We start from the raw sequence: 16293 nt of genomic DNA, 5'->3' as shown, positions 1-16293 counted from the left end.
CTGCCAAATGTATGTGATTGCAGGTGGTTTTGTGACATTTTGAACAGCTCAAGATTCTAGAGTAACACACTGGACATGTCTGTTATGGGATGGTATAGGTGTCTATTGAGTTTGTTTCCAGTTTCATAAGCTCTCCATCTCCCTGTGATAACAGACGTGTTAGTAGACCTTGGTCTGGTATTAGGGCCTCCCTCTCTGCTGTCTTATCTGGAGGATGAAGGATAATGTCACTGTGCCAAGGCCACAGCTGAAACATGCAAAGACCTCCATGTTCAACCCACATCCCTTCAACTCAATCAACCCCTCTAGACTAGTTAGTGGGATGACATGTTAGATTGTGTGGTGTTTGGTTTGACTTGAAAAGGATGATTCATAGTATGCATTTTAATTTCTTAAAATACACTAGTCATTCATATACAATACAAAATACTATTTTATCAATCAAACATAATTTAAGCTATCATTTACAGTTTGAAAATGCAATGCCAAAAGTTAAAAACATAAGTGTTCTACATTAAAGAGCATAGCAGAAGTCACTCAGATACAACGATAGTTCCAACAAAATAGACACAAGGAGTGGAAACTAACAGTCAGTCAACTACATGTACAGTCAGTCAACTACATGTACAGTCAGTAAACTATATAGCTGAGGCCCAGGGATTTGAACTAAAATGATTCCCCAATCATATTGTTCTGAAGAGAACCACTTTGTTGTTGTTCCGTTCCACTGTTCTGACCAGAAAAATAAAGTTCTGAACTGGTTTGAACCCCCCCCCAAAAAAGTACTGGTTTAAATCATTCCTTTCTGTTTTTTATTTATTTTGTTTTTAATATTACCCCCTTTTCTCTCCAATTTTCGTGGTATACAATTGTTAGTAGTTAAGATCTTGTCTCATCGCTACAACTCCCGTACGGGCTCGGGAGAGACGAAGGTCGAAAGCCATGCATCCTCCAAAACACAACCCAACCAAGCTGCACTGCTTCTTAACACAGCCGCATCCAACCCGAAAGTCAGCTGCACCAATGTGTCAGAGGAAACACCGTGCACTTGGCGACCTGGCTAGCACGCACTGCGCCCGGCGCGCCACAGGAGTTTCTAGTGCCCGATGAGACAAGGATATCCCTACTGGCCAAACCCTCCCTAGCCCGGACGACGCTAGGCCAATTGTGTATTGCCCCATGGACCTCCAGGTCGCGGCCGGCTGCGACAGAGCCTGGACTCGAACCCAGAGTCTCTGGTGGCACAGCTAGCACTGCAATGCAGTGCCCCTGTTTCTTTTTTAACCTGTGAAATCAACCATTTAAAAAAAAAAAAAACATTTAGCTCATTAAATTACTTCACCAATCAGTGTGGATAGAACAGGCAAACAAGTTGTTTACATGCGTGATGGACAGAAATGTAGACTATAACGGAAGATGCAACTGATATTTTACGGGTGGGGAGAGAGGGTTGAGGAGGAGGCTTGAAGATCTGGGCATCTTGTTATGACATGCATTATCTGAATTAGGTCCACAGAATTATACCTATGAGTAGTGGTTTGTATGGAGAAACTGACTGTCCTTTGAGCTAGCTTGCTAACAAGTTTGAGCTAGTTAGATAACAAACTTGTGTGCGCAGAGCGGCACCAGAATAAAAAACATCTTTCCTTTTTGTAGTTAATAAATCAAACTTGAAACTGGGTTTATAGTATCCTTAATTAGCATTGAACAAGATAATCCATTCTTCTCTAATTAAAAAATATATATTAAAAAATCTCTCCCTGTCTTCTGAATCACGCTTGTAACGTCAAAGGGGGGAGGGGCAGATAGCCTAAACACTCAAAATCACAGGCAAAGATTTATCTTGCAGGCAGACACTGGAATATGTTTCTTAATGACAGAGTGAGGGCTTTCCATAGATACTTTGTTGCATTTTTTTGTGGGACAAGTAAAATAACGTTATTAACCGGCTGCCATGCACTTAAAAAATAACAGTTCAGTTCCGGAACAGTATGGATCACTTTCATTCCCGGTTCCAATTCTGTTCTTTGAAATGTTTTGTTATTTTCCGGTTTTCTGTTGTGTTTCCTGAACCAGTTCCAACCCCTTGTGGGACCTATTCGAGAAATTCTACTGCACATTTTCCACTTCTCCCACAAAAAAGTCACACTTTCCAGCATCTCAAACACAGAGAAGCTAAATCTATATGTTCTTGATCTCAGCTTTCAGTTCTTGGCAGTGTCCAGCGGGCACTCCTGCATCTTGCCGTTGTCCACGGCACCCTCAGGCAGATGCACGGTCATGGTGCAGGCCCGGATGCCGCCCAGGGGTTCCAGCACATTGAACACCCGGTCCCACTCGTCCTTCTCTGGGTCGTAGCGCTGCACGATGTCCACCATGCAGCGGCTGTTCCAGGAGTAGCCCCCAACCACGTAGATCTGACCCTGGAGCACGGCCACCCCTACATCACTCTGGCCCCGTGGCATGGCCGCCACCACCGTCCACTGGTCCACCTGGGGGAAGATATAAAACGCAGGTCTGAGAATTCTCCAAATGCCATTGGTTCCTTGTTTGGTTGTAATTTTCACCCAACCCAGAAAGTTCCTAAAACGTTAAGGGAAAGGGGGATACCTAGTCAGTTGTACAACTGAATGCATTCAACTTCCGCATTTAACCCAACCTCTGAATCAGAGGGGTGCAGGGGGCTGCCTTAATCGACATCCACGTCGTCGGCACCCAGGTAAAAGTGGGTTAACGGCCTTGCTCAGGGGCAGAATGACAGATTTTTACCTTGTCAGCTTGGGGATTCGATGCAGCAACCTTTTGTTTACTGGCCCAATGCTCTAACCACTAGGCTACCTGACCATCAAACTCAGGACTTAAGTAACAGTTAGGATTAGAGTAAGGTTTTGAAAAAGTGGTAAATTTGGTTATCAGATTGTTGGGACCAAAATCAGAGCCTTTGCCTTGTTTCACCTCAGGGCTGTAGAATTCACAGTTAAGTACGTCATCATAGTCGCTGCTGCCCCGGAAGTGGTTCCCTCCCATCACATAGAGCCGATCGCCCACTGTGCACATGCAGTGTAGGCCACGCAGTTCCATCATGTCAGCACGGCGACTCCATGCGTCAGTCTCAGGGTCATAACACAACAGCTCCTTCTGGAACGTGTCCCGTGTGATTCCGCCTGTTGGATCAGTGAATTGACATTGGTTTCATTATTAGATACTGTAGATACTATGACAACATGTTTACTAAAATACAATTTTATGTCTACAAACGAGTATACTGTGGTTTTAACAAAACAAACATTTTAATTTCAATCCATATACCATGGTCAGAGAGAGTTTGTATTTGGGATTTTATTTGGATCCTCATTAGCTACTGCTAAATCAGCAGTTACTCTTTTTGGGGTCCACACAAAACATTAAACAGGACATAATGCAGAGCATTAATAGACAAGAACAGCTTAAGGACAGAACTACATCAATGTAAAATAAGAATACATTCATAAAAGTAGGCCTTAACATTCCATGCATCATATGCTCATATGCTCATACATACATGTTAACGGCAATATTGCAGCCATTATTTTTTTCTCCTACTTTCTAAGCAGGCCCTGATATTCTAATCTCACAGCACCAGTGTTCTGTAAACAACAGAAAATCTCACAACATTAGGAAGACACACTGTTTCACACGATCGTTGTCCTTGCTGCTTCCGTCTGACGTCAATACTATGCATAATCATGTGAAGTTCCACCGAGGTCGTTGACTCCAGCTCACTTCCCCTGACTTTAACAGATCCATGGAGTTCAAGGGGAAGGCAGTGTAACTTTGGTAGTAAATGTGAAGGATGGACCATGAGAAGGAAAGATTGATGGTGTAGAGAACTGAACTGTGAGCCGGTGGTCAGGTGCTTTCCTACACATACTGTCAACCACCAGCGTAGAGTGGGATAGGAGCATTAATGTGAAAAACAGAAATGTTTGGGTCTGAACAGGAAGGACGTGGTCTGGTGCTGCGAGCTGCAGAGAGCTGTGGCCATTACCCAGGCTCCCAGTTTCCGGTCTGGAGTGAGAAGTCACAGCTCTGCTGGTCGGCTACTGTGTAGCAATGTAGCAGTGCCGAAAGCCCTAGTCTGCCCTAGAAAGCCTATGTAAATTACGATTGCCAGAACGGCCAAACACAAAAAAATGTAGACAACCGTTTTGGCCTCTAAAATGTGTTTATTATGATCAAGTTCGATCCCCACTGTGAATTATTTTAAAATTCGCTAGAAATCGGGATATTTAATTAAATGGTGATCCATTCTTGACTACAACATTTGTAGTCACACAGGACCACATGCTGAAACAGAACAATCACAGGCCGGCAGGCTACGAGGAGACTCCCGGTTGACTCTCTCAGGCAGGAAGAAAATGACTACATTGACCATGATCCTTTGCTTGCCAGGGCCACTTTCACCATGATCCTTTACAATTTTTTGGTGCCACTCAGCCCACATGAGGTTGATGGCACCTTATTTGGGGAGGATGGGCTCGTGGTAATGGCTAGAGCAGAATAAATGGGAAGGTATTAACAACATCAAATACCCTGATGAACATTATACCCTGATGAAGACAGCTTGGCTGTTGAACCGTTGGTAATTACATTTTTGCATCTGAGCTCCTAGAGTGTGCGGCTCTCTTTTATTTTCAAATTAACAACATCAAACACATGGTTTCCATTTGCTCCATTCCAGCCATTATTATGAGCCAACCTCTCCTCAGCAGCCTCCACTGATTGCTCCATTCAGCAATATGGTGGCTTCAAATTCAAATACTTCCGGCTTTATGCGCAATCGGGAGTTTTCCATAGGAATACATGGATGGCGTCAGCGCTATCACTATCTACTGGTTTCAATGTCTATGCCATTAACCCATTACCAGAGGAGGCTGGTGGGAGGAGCTATAGGAGGACATGCTCATTGTAATGGCTGGAAGGGAATAAAGGGAACAGTATCAAACATATGGAAACCACATTTGACTACATTCCATTTATTTCATCCCACCAACTTCTTTTGCACATTACACCCTCCTCTACATGTTCCATAACACATCCAATGGGATCCACCTGCTTTTTGGGCTCAAACTACTAAACCACTGTTTAAATGATTGCAGATTAAAAATGATACATTTTCTACATGCACTTTCAAAACATGTGTTCAGAATAAGCTGTTTTCTGTCTGTCTGTGTGCAAGACTTTTACACAACTGCTCTTCAGAGAGCTGTGGTTAACCTCGTCGGAAAATAAGTATACTTTGACCCATTTCAACCAAAGGTCTTTGTGTTTCCTGGCCCTCATAGTTGCTAGGAGACCGACATAGAAATCGACCAAGATGAGAATGAGAACATTCCAGAACTACTATGTTTTGTTAAAGTCTATCAAAGCTGTTAATTGACAAGAGTCGATTAAAACATGTCAACAACACAGCCTTTGTTTGAATTCATTAACTCATAACCTCTGCAGTCTGAGCTGATTTTATCAGGGCAACAATCACAGTCAATTCAGGCCTTCACATTGTAGGTTTTAACAGTTTGGTAAGTTTGTAATCTAACTACCAGTGGTCTGAGAAACTCACCTGAGACATACATCAGGTCACCATGGACTGTCCCAGCATGCCCGTAGTGGGGGTCGACCATGGGAGACACGAATGTCCACTCATTCCTTCTAAGGTTGTAGCACTCCATGGTGTCTAAAGGAGTAAAAAACAAATTCACTCAACATGCACCTTAAAGATCACAATCCCTTGGAATGTATTGATATTTCTGTGTAACAGATTGCAGGAAAAACCTATCCAGTACACTTAGTGACTCACCAATCTCTCCTGAGGCGTTCCGGCCCCCAACAGCATACAGCTTCCCTTTCAGGGTGCTCAGGTGGAAGAAGGTTCTCTTATCATTGAGCGAGGCCACCTGCAACCACCGGTCGAAGCGCGGGTCGTAGAGGTAGGCGCTGTCCAACGCCGTCTTGCCCTTGGTGTCGTAGGTGCTCTGGCCGCCTACGATGTAGAGAAAGCCCCCGAGCAGGGCAACGCCGTGCTGGTAGCGGGGAACCTCCATAGGCCTCAGCGCCCTCCAATGGCCGATCTCCTCATCATACAGTCTCAGCTCCCTGCTCACCACCAGCTGCTGCTTCATCACCCCGCCCAGCGCCAGCAGGTGTTTGGTGTCCGACCGGATGCGTGTGCGCTCCGTCTGTAAGGAAGGCTGGAGGAAGGGCATCATCTGGTAGTTGCTGGCCTCTAGCAGGAGGTTGACGCAGGCCGTGTCCGAGCGCATCATGGCCGCTCCGCCATCATCGTGCCCCTCATCCTCCTGGGAGATCTCGAGCAGCTCAGTGGGGGTCATGAGGGGGAAGCGGACCTGGCTCATCAGGGAGTAGGCGGCGGAGCGGCGGGTGGGGGGGTCGTGGTCCAGCCAGGTGCGGGCGATGCGGTACAGCTCCATCTCAGAGAAGCCCTTGAGGCTGTCGCTGGCCAGGGCTTTAGCCAGACTGGGCTGAGAGAGCTGCAGGTAGTGGCCAGACTGTAGCAATGCTGACAGGTTCTGACATACAAACTTCCCAATGTGGGCCTGTACATCCTCCAGGAGCAGGTCCCCGGCGATGCGCTCCACCTCCATACAGTTATCAATGGTGATCTGCCACACAAACAGGTAAACAGACAAGACTGGATGAACTTGTGAAGGGTCTCCTGTTTTTACATCTGCCAAACTTTCCACTGTCTCTTCAATCCACCCATCCACCTGCCTGTTGTTTGTGGGGCGGCGCGTTGGGCCAGTACCCGAAAGATTGCTGGATCGAATCCCCGAGCTGACAAGCTAAAAATCTCTTGTTCTGCCCTTAAACAAGGCAGTTAACCCACTGTTCACCGGTAGGCCGTCAATTGTAAATAAGAATTTGTTCTTAGCTGACTTGCCTAGTTAAATGAAAAATGTTTTTTTATTTTTTATGTTTCAGTACCAGTAGGTATCCGGATTCACTAACCTCAGTGCTGAGCAGCTTGTTGCAGAAGCCTAGGACGGGGAGGACCTGGAGGAAGTTGGCAGCCTCCAGAGTGTCCTGCAGGTTGGTCATGCTCAGACTCAGCCGGGATGTGTAGATGAACTCTATGATGTTCTTCAGACCTGTTTTACTCACCCCATGGAGCTTAATGTGCCTCATATCCTGTTCTCTCATACCCCCTAGAGAGAGGGAGCGAGGAAAAGGGAGAGATATAGAGGGTGGATGCTGTTACAGTTAATGGTGTAAGAGTGCAAGTATATTTTAACATAGTGAGATGTAAAAAGAGGACGTTTTAAGTCAAGGTGTCAGTGTCCTTGTCTGGAATTTGTTTCTTACCACATTTCCCCTTTATGGTGATTGGTCTGAGTGGACGTGATGAGTGCAAGTACAGTAAGAGAGAGACTTTATTAGCTCAGCCCTGAACTCATCTGTGAAACAATCTTACATACTTAGGATCATTGATCCTTTGGGAGCATTTGCCCTCGACAAATCCTCTCCACCACACATTGTAAAACAATCACCAGTAATTCAAAAGGCACTCGCACATCTGAGCTATCTTTTTTGCAGGTGCATGGTAACAGTTGAATAAAATGAGAAAAAAAGAAGGAACCTGCACAAGGCTCTTGATAGTAATACGGCTCTTTAATAAGCTATATGTATCAGCCTCACGGTCTACCTCAGAGTTTTGGTGAGTTTTTTAAATTAGCACCCTTATGTAGACCTAGCCCCACCCACATTCGTTCCACGAGTCGAATGATGTTGAAGTCGAAGGAAAACAAATAAGTGCTACCAAATATAACAATATGCATTTCATAAATATTCTAATAAAGTGTGAACATAAAACACATCTGTAAAACCACAATGAGGATATCGACCTACCAAGCAAGTTTTCATAAATCATTGGGTACAGCGCAAGAAAAACGTCAGCGTAATCTGAAATAGGGGCATAATTCATGTTTAAATTTATAACATAACATACATTGGCATTTCATCATTAAGACCTTTAGGAAATAATGTCTGGAGGGTGAAAATCCAAAAACATTCTCTTTTACTCAGAGTATTATTACTATCACCTCCCCTGATCTAAACTTTCTCTATGCCACAAAATCTAAAAGGTAGAAAGGTCATGTTTTAGGTCATTAAAATGTACTGTGACTGGATAATCCCTGTCGTTTCTCCTAATTGAGCTTTTATGTTCAATGATTCTCTCTTTGAGAGAACAAGAGGTTTTACCTACATGGCACAGCCCACATGGACATTTAATAATGTCGATAACATGGGTGGTGGAGCACGTTTTTCTGTATGTGGGTGGCAGAAATATTCACACTTCATCATATTGTTGCACTGTGCGCAACCTCTGCATTTATAGCTGCCATTCGGAAGAGGGCGTAAAAGAGCCTGTCTGATTTTCTTTTGTGGCTGGCAGTTCAGTTGGCATGGACCAATTTATTGTGTAAATTGTGACCTCTCTTATATACAACAAGTAGTGGATTCTTAAATTCAGTCGGCAAAGCTGGGTCCGATAATAAAACATGCCAGTGTTTCTTGACAGCATCTCCCACGTTTCACGAGTTCAAAGTACAGTATATGTGGTTGTGAACATTACAGAGTGTTCTTTAGCTCTAGTTGGTCTTTTTTGTAGCAGTTCATCTCTGTTTTCCCCAATGGCAAATTAAGAGCTTCATCCACACATTGTGGAGAATAGCCTCTTCTAACATGCTGACCAAACCGGACACGTTGTGTGCGCGAGAGTTGCAAAATAAATTTAGAAATCCATGTTATTCAATTATTGCACCCACACTGCTCGAGCGTGCCAACGAGCGTTTGCGACGCCAAGGGCTAAAATTGAACTCATTCCTATTTCTGACGCAGATCTTGCTGCAAGTCCTGCCTCTCCCATCCCATTGGTTTATAGAAGCAGGTACCTGCGTGCCATCTCCTCATTGGTTATACCCATGTGGGTGGTTGAAAGACAAACTGTTTTGCCAGTAGTCGTGGTAATACAATGAAAGTTTAGATGCGATTAAACGATGAAAAAGCCTGGAAGGAGGAGAGATGACTAGAAACAATTCGGTTGGCCGTTTTATGTGTGGATTAATTGTCGGAGTAGAGGTCCTTGTTCATTTCAGGTAAAATAACAACTCAATGTTTATTTCCCAGGACAAATTAGCTAGCAACAGCAAGCTAGCTAGATAGGACAAATTAACGTTAGCTAGCAAGTGCAAGCTAACTAGCCAGCTAAATTACCATACATGTTTAATGCTTTTCGATCTGTCCCCAAATGAATGTCTGGTTCAGAATTTATTTTGATATTTTAACCTGCGTCGTGATCGCGTTTGGTGTGGGGGAGGCAAAATAAATTTATGCACGATGGCGCACGATAACGCACGCGCGCAGCCGGTTTGGGTTCAGTGTTAGAAACCTATTGCGCATCTCCGCTGCTTTTCCTAGATAGTCCTGTGTGGAGTGGCATATACGGAGCAGTCTGAAAAACGGGCTTCTTGGAAGTCCTCTTTTTAATGGCTCAGGATGGAAGCTGTCCTTCTGTAATAGTATTTATGTATGTTTCTTTTCTATACAGATCTGTAAACAGGGTTCCATTTGATTTCTCAATCCACATTCAATAGTGAATTTGCGATTGGGGTCAATGTTATTGAGTAATACCATAAAGTCTGACAGCTCTTTTCCCGTTCCTCCCCATATGCAAAACAATGTCGTCAATATATCGATACCACTTCAGGACTTTATTCAAAAATAGATGTTCGTTTTCATTATTAACAAAACGTTCTTCAAAAAGACCCACATAAAGGACCGAGGTAAACACAGACTCTGGTTGGATATTCAACGGATAGTCGCCTGTAGTTTTCCTTACCAACCGCAGTTAGGGACCGTCAACATGGTGACATATCTCAGTTTTCAAATTTTAATAGCTCTTTAACCATTACTCCTAAAACTTTCGAAACTGGTTCTATCTAACCCGATGGCATAGACACATATGACACACACTTTTGGGTCGATTTACAACTCACACTATTTTAAATGATTAATTTTTTTGAATTTCAATAGCTCCTTGGTCATGTGACCTACTGACTTCAAACAAGGTTCAGAATGTCCACTCACTGGGCCTACACATTGCACACCCTTTAGTTCGTCAATTTTCATCTCTCTCAATGCTACATACATTTTTAAAATGTTTTTCAATGTTTCTAATTTCAATAGCTCCTTGGTCATGTGACCTACTGACCTCAAATTACTTTCAGAATGTCCACGTACAGGTTGAGATGGGGGCCGCGAGGCATCCAGTATGGTAACACGACTGATCCCGGAGAAGCTGGCGGGAGCCCCGGGGAGAGTTCTCTTTTCTTTGTGAAGGGCAGGGCGCCCTGGAATGGGTTCGCCCGAGAGAGGGGCCCAAGCCCTGGAAAGCGTTGCGGTTTCTGCGGCATCTGGTGAGCTTTCCCTGGCCCTTGAAAATCTGGGGCGAAGGTGCAAATCTCAGGCCGGGCAGTACCCATATCCGCAGCAGGTCTCCAAGGGTAACAGCCTCTGACATATTATAACAATGTAGGTAAGGGAAGTTGGCAAAAAATATCTGTAACTCCAGGATAAGGATTCCACTCAGGCCATGGCCATGGATGTTGGAGCGGGGTCACCAGGAGCCATGAATTTTGGAGGGTGGGTCACCAGGAGCACAGAGCCTGTTACGGGTTACCAGGTGCACGTGGTTCCTGACAGCGGGCCTATAGACGTTTTAGTAATTCTAGGGAGTAAGCTATATGCTAAGGCCAAGGGAGAAGGGTGTTTGACCGGGTAGGGAGAGTAGGTGTGGAGGCCTGAAGGGCTGTAGTTCCAGGGAGAAAGCTATACACTCTCAGGCCCAAGGAGAGGGCAGGCAGGTGTGTAGGCCTCGAGGCCTGGAGTCAGAGGTCACCAGGTCATTGGGGGCCTGCTGGAGGTCAGGAAGTCCCCAGGGAGAAGTCCCTAGTGAATAGGTGTGTGAGTGACACTATCCTTCATGGGGGCAGAGCAGGCAAATTCATGTAAAATCGCGTGAGATGAAAATTGACAACAAAAGGGTATGCAATGTGTATGCCGACTGAGTGTACATTCTGAATCTTGTTTGAAGTCAGTGGGTCACATGACCAAGGAGCTATTGAAATTAGAAAGATAAAAACATTAATGTAAAAACTTGTGAGATGAAAATGGACAAACTCAAGGGTGTGCAATATAGAAGGGTAGTCAGTGGACATTCTGATCCTTGTTTGAAGTCAGTAGGTCACATGACCAAGGAGCTATTGATATTCAAATATAAAAAGTTTGTACTTTGTTTACATTCTCTAATTCAACTAGGAATACAAAATGCTGCTCACATTTCCACATGTTTATTAGCTTTTCAAAGCTAATTAAGGGTCAAATAGTGAAAATAAGACCTGCACAATTTTTTACCTGGGTACATAAAGGTTAGCATAGCTCGGACCGAATGTGGAGTCCATCTATGTTCCATTTGTTTGGAGATGGTGTTCATCATCAGACCTGAAATGGTAATCTAATGTGACCAAAATACAGTCTTCTGTTAAACCCGTTATTAGTGAAATCTTGTTTATGAAGTCTACAGTCTTTCACATATGATGGCAATGCTTGCACATTCATTTTAATAGAAGAGTCTATGAAGTTCGACAATGGCTCTAGCATTGAGCCTATTCCTGCAACCACTGGTTTGCCTGGATAATAGCCTTGTTGTGTTTTAGGTTTGTGTAATTTTGACAAAATGTACAGGCATGGATGTATGGCACATTTGCAGCAAGGATATTCATATTCAGGTTTTGAGATAAGGTTGTTTAATAGGGCTCCAGATTAGAGCATATATCCCTTTGGAACACCTGTGTGGGATCAACACTCCGTTTTCTATAGAAACATTCATTACTGAGTTGTCCCTGAATCTCTTCTTTGTATTTTTCACAGTCTAAAACAACAACAGCACCCCCCTTGTCTGCAGGTTTAATAACCAAAGATGAATCTTTCATTAGTTCATTAAGTGCCTGTTCTTCTGTTCTAGTGAGGTTCTTCTGAATGTAGTTTGTTTTTCTCGTATGTACTGATGTAACCGATGTGAAATGGCTAGCTAGTTAGTGGGGTGCTCGCTAATAGCGTTTCAATTGGTGATGTCACTCGCTCTGAGACCTTGAAATAGTTGTTCCCCTTGCTCTGCAAGGGCCTTGGCTTTTGTGGCGCGATGGGTAATGATACTTCAAGGGTGGCTGTTGTCGGTGTGTGCAGAGGGTCCCTGGTTCGGGGCGAGGAGAGGGACGGAAGCTAAACTGTTACATTGGTGCCGTGACCCGGATCACTGGTTGCTGCCGAAAAGAGGGAGGTCAAAAGGGGGGTGAGTGTAACCGATGTGAAATGGCTAGCTAGTTAGCAGGGTGCGCACTAATAGCGTTTCAATCGGTGACGTCACTCGCTCTGAGATCTTGAAGTAGTTGTTCCCCTTGCTCTGCAAGGGCTGAGGCTTTTGTGGTGCAATGGGTAACGATGCTTCGAGGGTGGCTGTTGTCGGTGTGTGCAGAGGGTCCCTGGTTCGAGCCCAGGTATGGGGCGAGGAGAGGGACGGAAGCTAAACTGTTACACTGACATGGCATCTTGTTCGACTATAATTGAGGAGGTATTAATTGAGGAGTTGTTAACCATAGGACAGAATTTGTTTTTGGGCTTAAAATGGGTACCAGTTCTTTGTTGAGTTTCTAGGCACGAAACAGTGTTTTGAGAAAACACGTGCTTAAGTTGACTTCTTGCAAAAGAATATAAACAGATCTACTTTCGTATCAAATGGTTTGTCTGCACATGTAGGTACAAAAGAGAGGCCCTTAGATAAGACTGGGTTCAAACCAGGGACCCTCTGCACACACCGACAACAACCACCCTCGAAGCATCGTTACCCCTTGTGCCACAAAAACCGCGGCCCTTGAGATTTGCGAGTCAGACTTTTTTGGAGAGGTTAATTACTGAGTCCTGCTGTAGCTCCGTGTCCACGGCCTGTGTTCCTGGTCCCCTCTTTGACCACTTGCATCTCCTACATCTTTTCCTTCGTGGAGCCTTGTTGTGCTGCTTTCAGATTACTCTGATATTTTTCTTGCGCTGTACCCAATGATTTCTGAAAACTTGCTTGGTATGTCGATGTCCACATAGTGGTTTTACAGACGTGTTTTATGTACACACTTTATTTTAATATTTATGAAATGCATATTGTTATATTTGGTAGCACTTGTTTGTTTTCCTTCAACTCCAACCCCATTCGATGCGTGGAACGGATGTGGGTGGGGCTAGGTTGAGGGTGCTAATTAAAAAAAAAATCACAAAATCTCTGAGAAGGCCGTGAGGCCAATATCAAATCAAATCAAATCAAATTTATTTATATAGCCCTTCGTACATCAGCTGATATCTCAAAGTGCTGTACAGAAACCCAGCCTAAAACCCCAAACAGCAAACAATGCAGGTGTAAAAGCACCTTTGTAAAGCTTATTAAAGAGCAGTGATACTATCAAGAGCAGTGTGCGGGTTCCTTCTTTTTTTCTAATAATATATAATAATATAATATATGCCATTTAGCAGACGCTTTTATCCAAAGCGACTTACAGTCTCATTTTAAAACAATCACCAGTGAAATCATTTGACATAGAAAAATATATTGACATATTGCATAAATTGAAAGCCCTCTTTGAATGTAATTTATCACAGACTAACCAGTGAACATGGCTTTGAAGTAGTTGCTGGCAGAGGCCATAATGACTCTGTGCACGGGGAAGGTGTCACTGCTGTCCCCAGGCACCAGGATGACATCACACAGAGTCTCATCACCACGGAACACCTCAAACCCCTGGAAGGAAGAATAAGATTCAACTTCCATCAATCGTCTCGATCCGCTCCATGTTAAATGATGTTAGCAACCATTCAGATAGATTACTGAAATAATCGTCCCAGGATTCTTTTTCATCTTGGCAACCCTCACAGCTAAATAATTCTACGAAAAAAACACTTTAGTATACTGTAATATTTTTATACTTATTTATATTTACTGCAGTGTTTTTGTGGATATGACTGTAGTATACTGTGGTATTTACTGTAGTGTATTTATTGGGATATGGATATTGGGGAGGGGAATGGGTGGGGTATATGCATATCAAACATGTGCGTATCAGTACAGTGTGTAGTATAGTATTCTACAGTATACAACACAATTCTACAGTAAGCACTACACAATCGAGGGATACGACAGTGTGTAGGACAATATTCTACAGAATACCACAAAATGATATTTATAAGCACTACATGATCCAGGGATGCTACAGTGTATAGTATAGTATTTTACAGTATACTACAGTTTACTACAGGACACTATAGAATTCTATAGTAAGTACTATAGTATTCTATAGTAAAATGTAGTATTTGTTATGTGGGATAACCCTATTACACCTTTAATATCTCTGCCTGGTGTATGAGGGCTGGTTGGGTTATACCTGTAGGACTGTGGTGCCATGCTCATTGCTGCTGAACCACCTGGTTAGAGGCCTTGGAGGGAGGCTTGGCTTCAAGCTTATATCAGTGGGTTTAGGGGCTGGGGCTGTAGCGGTTGGAGGTTTCGCTGCTGGGGGAGTGGGACTGTCAACTGTGGCCGGGGCTGGAGCTGGGGCCGGGGCTAGGGGCGGAGATGTGGCTGAGGGTTGGACAGGTTGGGGTGGAGGTCTGGGTGGTTCTCTAATAGAGCCTCTGCTCCCCAGACGAGACAGTCTCCTGTGAAACCTCCCCTGCACACTCTCCTTCTCCTCTCCACTGCCCCTGGAACACAACGACAGGGGTCTGAGAACTGCTGTATCATCCTCAGCTACAGTATAAGTTAGCTCCACCCTTTATCACATTAATCTGTCTATGACATTGTTTTTCACAAACTCATATCTTCAGTGCTGAAAAGAGCATATACTGGATTTTTGTCCATTTACATTAAGGTTTACAGTGGCTCGTCTTTTGAATTCGCACATTGATTCATATACAAAAATCAGGGGCGCAACTTTGGTTTTAGAAGTGTGGGGGCATAATTATAATACATTTTTTTTATCCTATTGGAGAAACATTCCAAACAGCCTACCCGACCACTCGGAGGCATCTGCATGGCCCTAAAGCACACCGTTGTCTCATTTTGTATCACATTCCAGTTATAAGACTGGGGGGGACAAAAATACAATTTCAGAATGTGGTATGAAAGTCGTGTCCCTGACAAAATACTTAAACCTAAAATGACACATATTTGGATCAGCCTACCCCATCTCAGTTGGTGTCTTGCTGGATGTCCTGCTGCCCCTCTGTGAAAGGTTCCTTAGAAACAGAGACATGAGACAAAACTAAAACAGGGTAGGATTAAATTGATGTTTAGTCTGTCAGTACAATATACTTTTTCTATTCTCTCTTTCAGAACCTCTTCACTCTGAACAAGTTACATTTTGGGAAATGAAACAGTTGAGTATGTCTTTGTTTCATACATAGGTTGTCTGGTACTCAATGCTGTATAGTATGACTCACTTCATCAGAACAGGCCCAGGGCTAGCGGTGCATGTTTGCAATGTGGGACTTTCTTGATCATATCGTTACCATACTGTCTCTGTGTTAGTGTACACATGTACGTGTACGCTGTAAATGTGAAGACATTCCCGTAACTTCACACAACATTTATCTTGCAGTATGTTGCTATGGTGTAACTTCAATACTTCAACACATTTTCTGATGTTTCTAGTGGATTACAATAATATATATATATATATTTTTTTTTACATCTAACAGTAACCTCTGAACTTACACCTCACTACATATTCATAATTTGTTTATATTCTATTTTTGGATCATGGATGTTTCTGTGCAAGACTTTGTGCTCCATATCAAATGTACACACTTTACACCTGCATTAACAAACATGCAAGGAAAGGAAGGAACCTACCTTGAAGTGACTATTTTCCACAGGTTCTCCCTAACCGGTCAGCCTTCTTCCGGCATACACACATAACCAACATACAGCAATCTGTTTAATGCTTTACAGATCACTAAATGTCTTCCTGCAGCAGCTGGATGCAGAGTGGAACCGTTATGTAGAGCGTGGTAAACAGCAGCACAGTCAGTTTCTCACAGCTAACCGAGAGCTCAGCCACTTCCTGTGTCAGTTCTCTTTCTCACTCATTTCGTTTAACCCTCCCCACCCTTATTTTGACACATTAGGTGTTGTAAAGA

General features: G+C 43.7%; 2 protein-coding genes across 4 annotated transcripts in view; one reads left to right on the top strand and one right to left on the bottom strand.

Annotated features, from left to right (window-relative positions):
• Window positions 1-1311: 1311 nt before the first annotated feature.
• LOC118371542 (kelch-like protein 9) lies at window positions 1312-16143 on the bottom strand. Of its 3 annotated transcripts, XM_035757014.2 has the most exons (10): window positions 16007-16096; window positions 15337-15390; window positions 15164-15238; window positions 14538-14856; window positions 13765-13897; window positions 7006-7202; window positions 5837-6659; window positions 5600-5713; window positions 2956-3164; window positions 1312-2492 (listed from the first exon to the last, which is right to left on the bottom strand). In XM_035757014.2, exons 3-10 carry the CDS (start codon window positions 15211-15213, stop codon window positions 2205-2207), a joined length of 2133 nt encoding a protein of 710 aa, XP_035612907.1. In that variant the 5' UTR covers window positions 15214-15238; window positions 15337-15390; window positions 16007-16096; the 3' UTR covers window positions 1312-2204. The 3 variants fall into 3 exon arrangements, with proteins under 3 accessions (XP_035612907.1, XP_035612906.1, XP_035612908.1); XM_035757013.2 differs by lacking the exon at window positions 15164-15238 and having other exon boundaries at window positions 15337-15416; window positions 16007-16143; XM_035757015.2 differs by lacking the exon at window positions 15164-15238 and having other exon boundaries at window positions 16007-16101.
• LOC118371541 (tryptophan--tRNA ligase, mitochondrial-like) overlaps window positions 8310-16293 on the top strand; it is a 71956-nt gene continuing 63972 nt past the window's right edge. The window contains exon 1 of the mRNA XM_052493424.1: window positions 8310-9152. The gene's annotated coding sequence lies outside the window, so the exon portion shown is untranslated. The remainder of the gene's footprint in view (window positions 9153-16293) is intronic.

The sequence above is a fragment of the Oncorhynchus keta genome, chromosome 34, assembly GCF_023373465.1.
Source record: "Oncorhynchus keta strain PuntledgeMale-10-30-2019 chromosome 34, Oket_V2, whole genome shotgun sequence".
NCBI classification, from domain to species: Eukaryota; Metazoa; Chordata; class Actinopteri; order Salmoniformes; family Salmonidae; genus Oncorhynchus; species Oncorhynchus keta.
Note: the sequence above shows the minus strand (reverse complement) of the source record. Positions and strands in the feature narration are given on the sequence as shown.

Bases quoted from the DNA above. Each gene is read 5' to 3' on its own strand.
- LOC118371542 (XM_035757013.2), bottom strand. From the start codon at position 15,407: ATGTCTCTGTTTCTAAGGAACCTTTCACAGAGGGGCAGCAGGACATCC. The intron at 7,203-13,764 runs GTTAGTCTGTGA...CCCTCTCTCTAG, and splicing joins CTTCAAAGCCATGTTCACTG to GGGGTATGAGAGAACAGGAT. The intron at 3,165-5,599 runs GTGAGTTTCTCA...CTGATCCAACAG, and splicing joins TGACCTGATGTATGTCTCAG to GCGGAATCACACGGGACACG.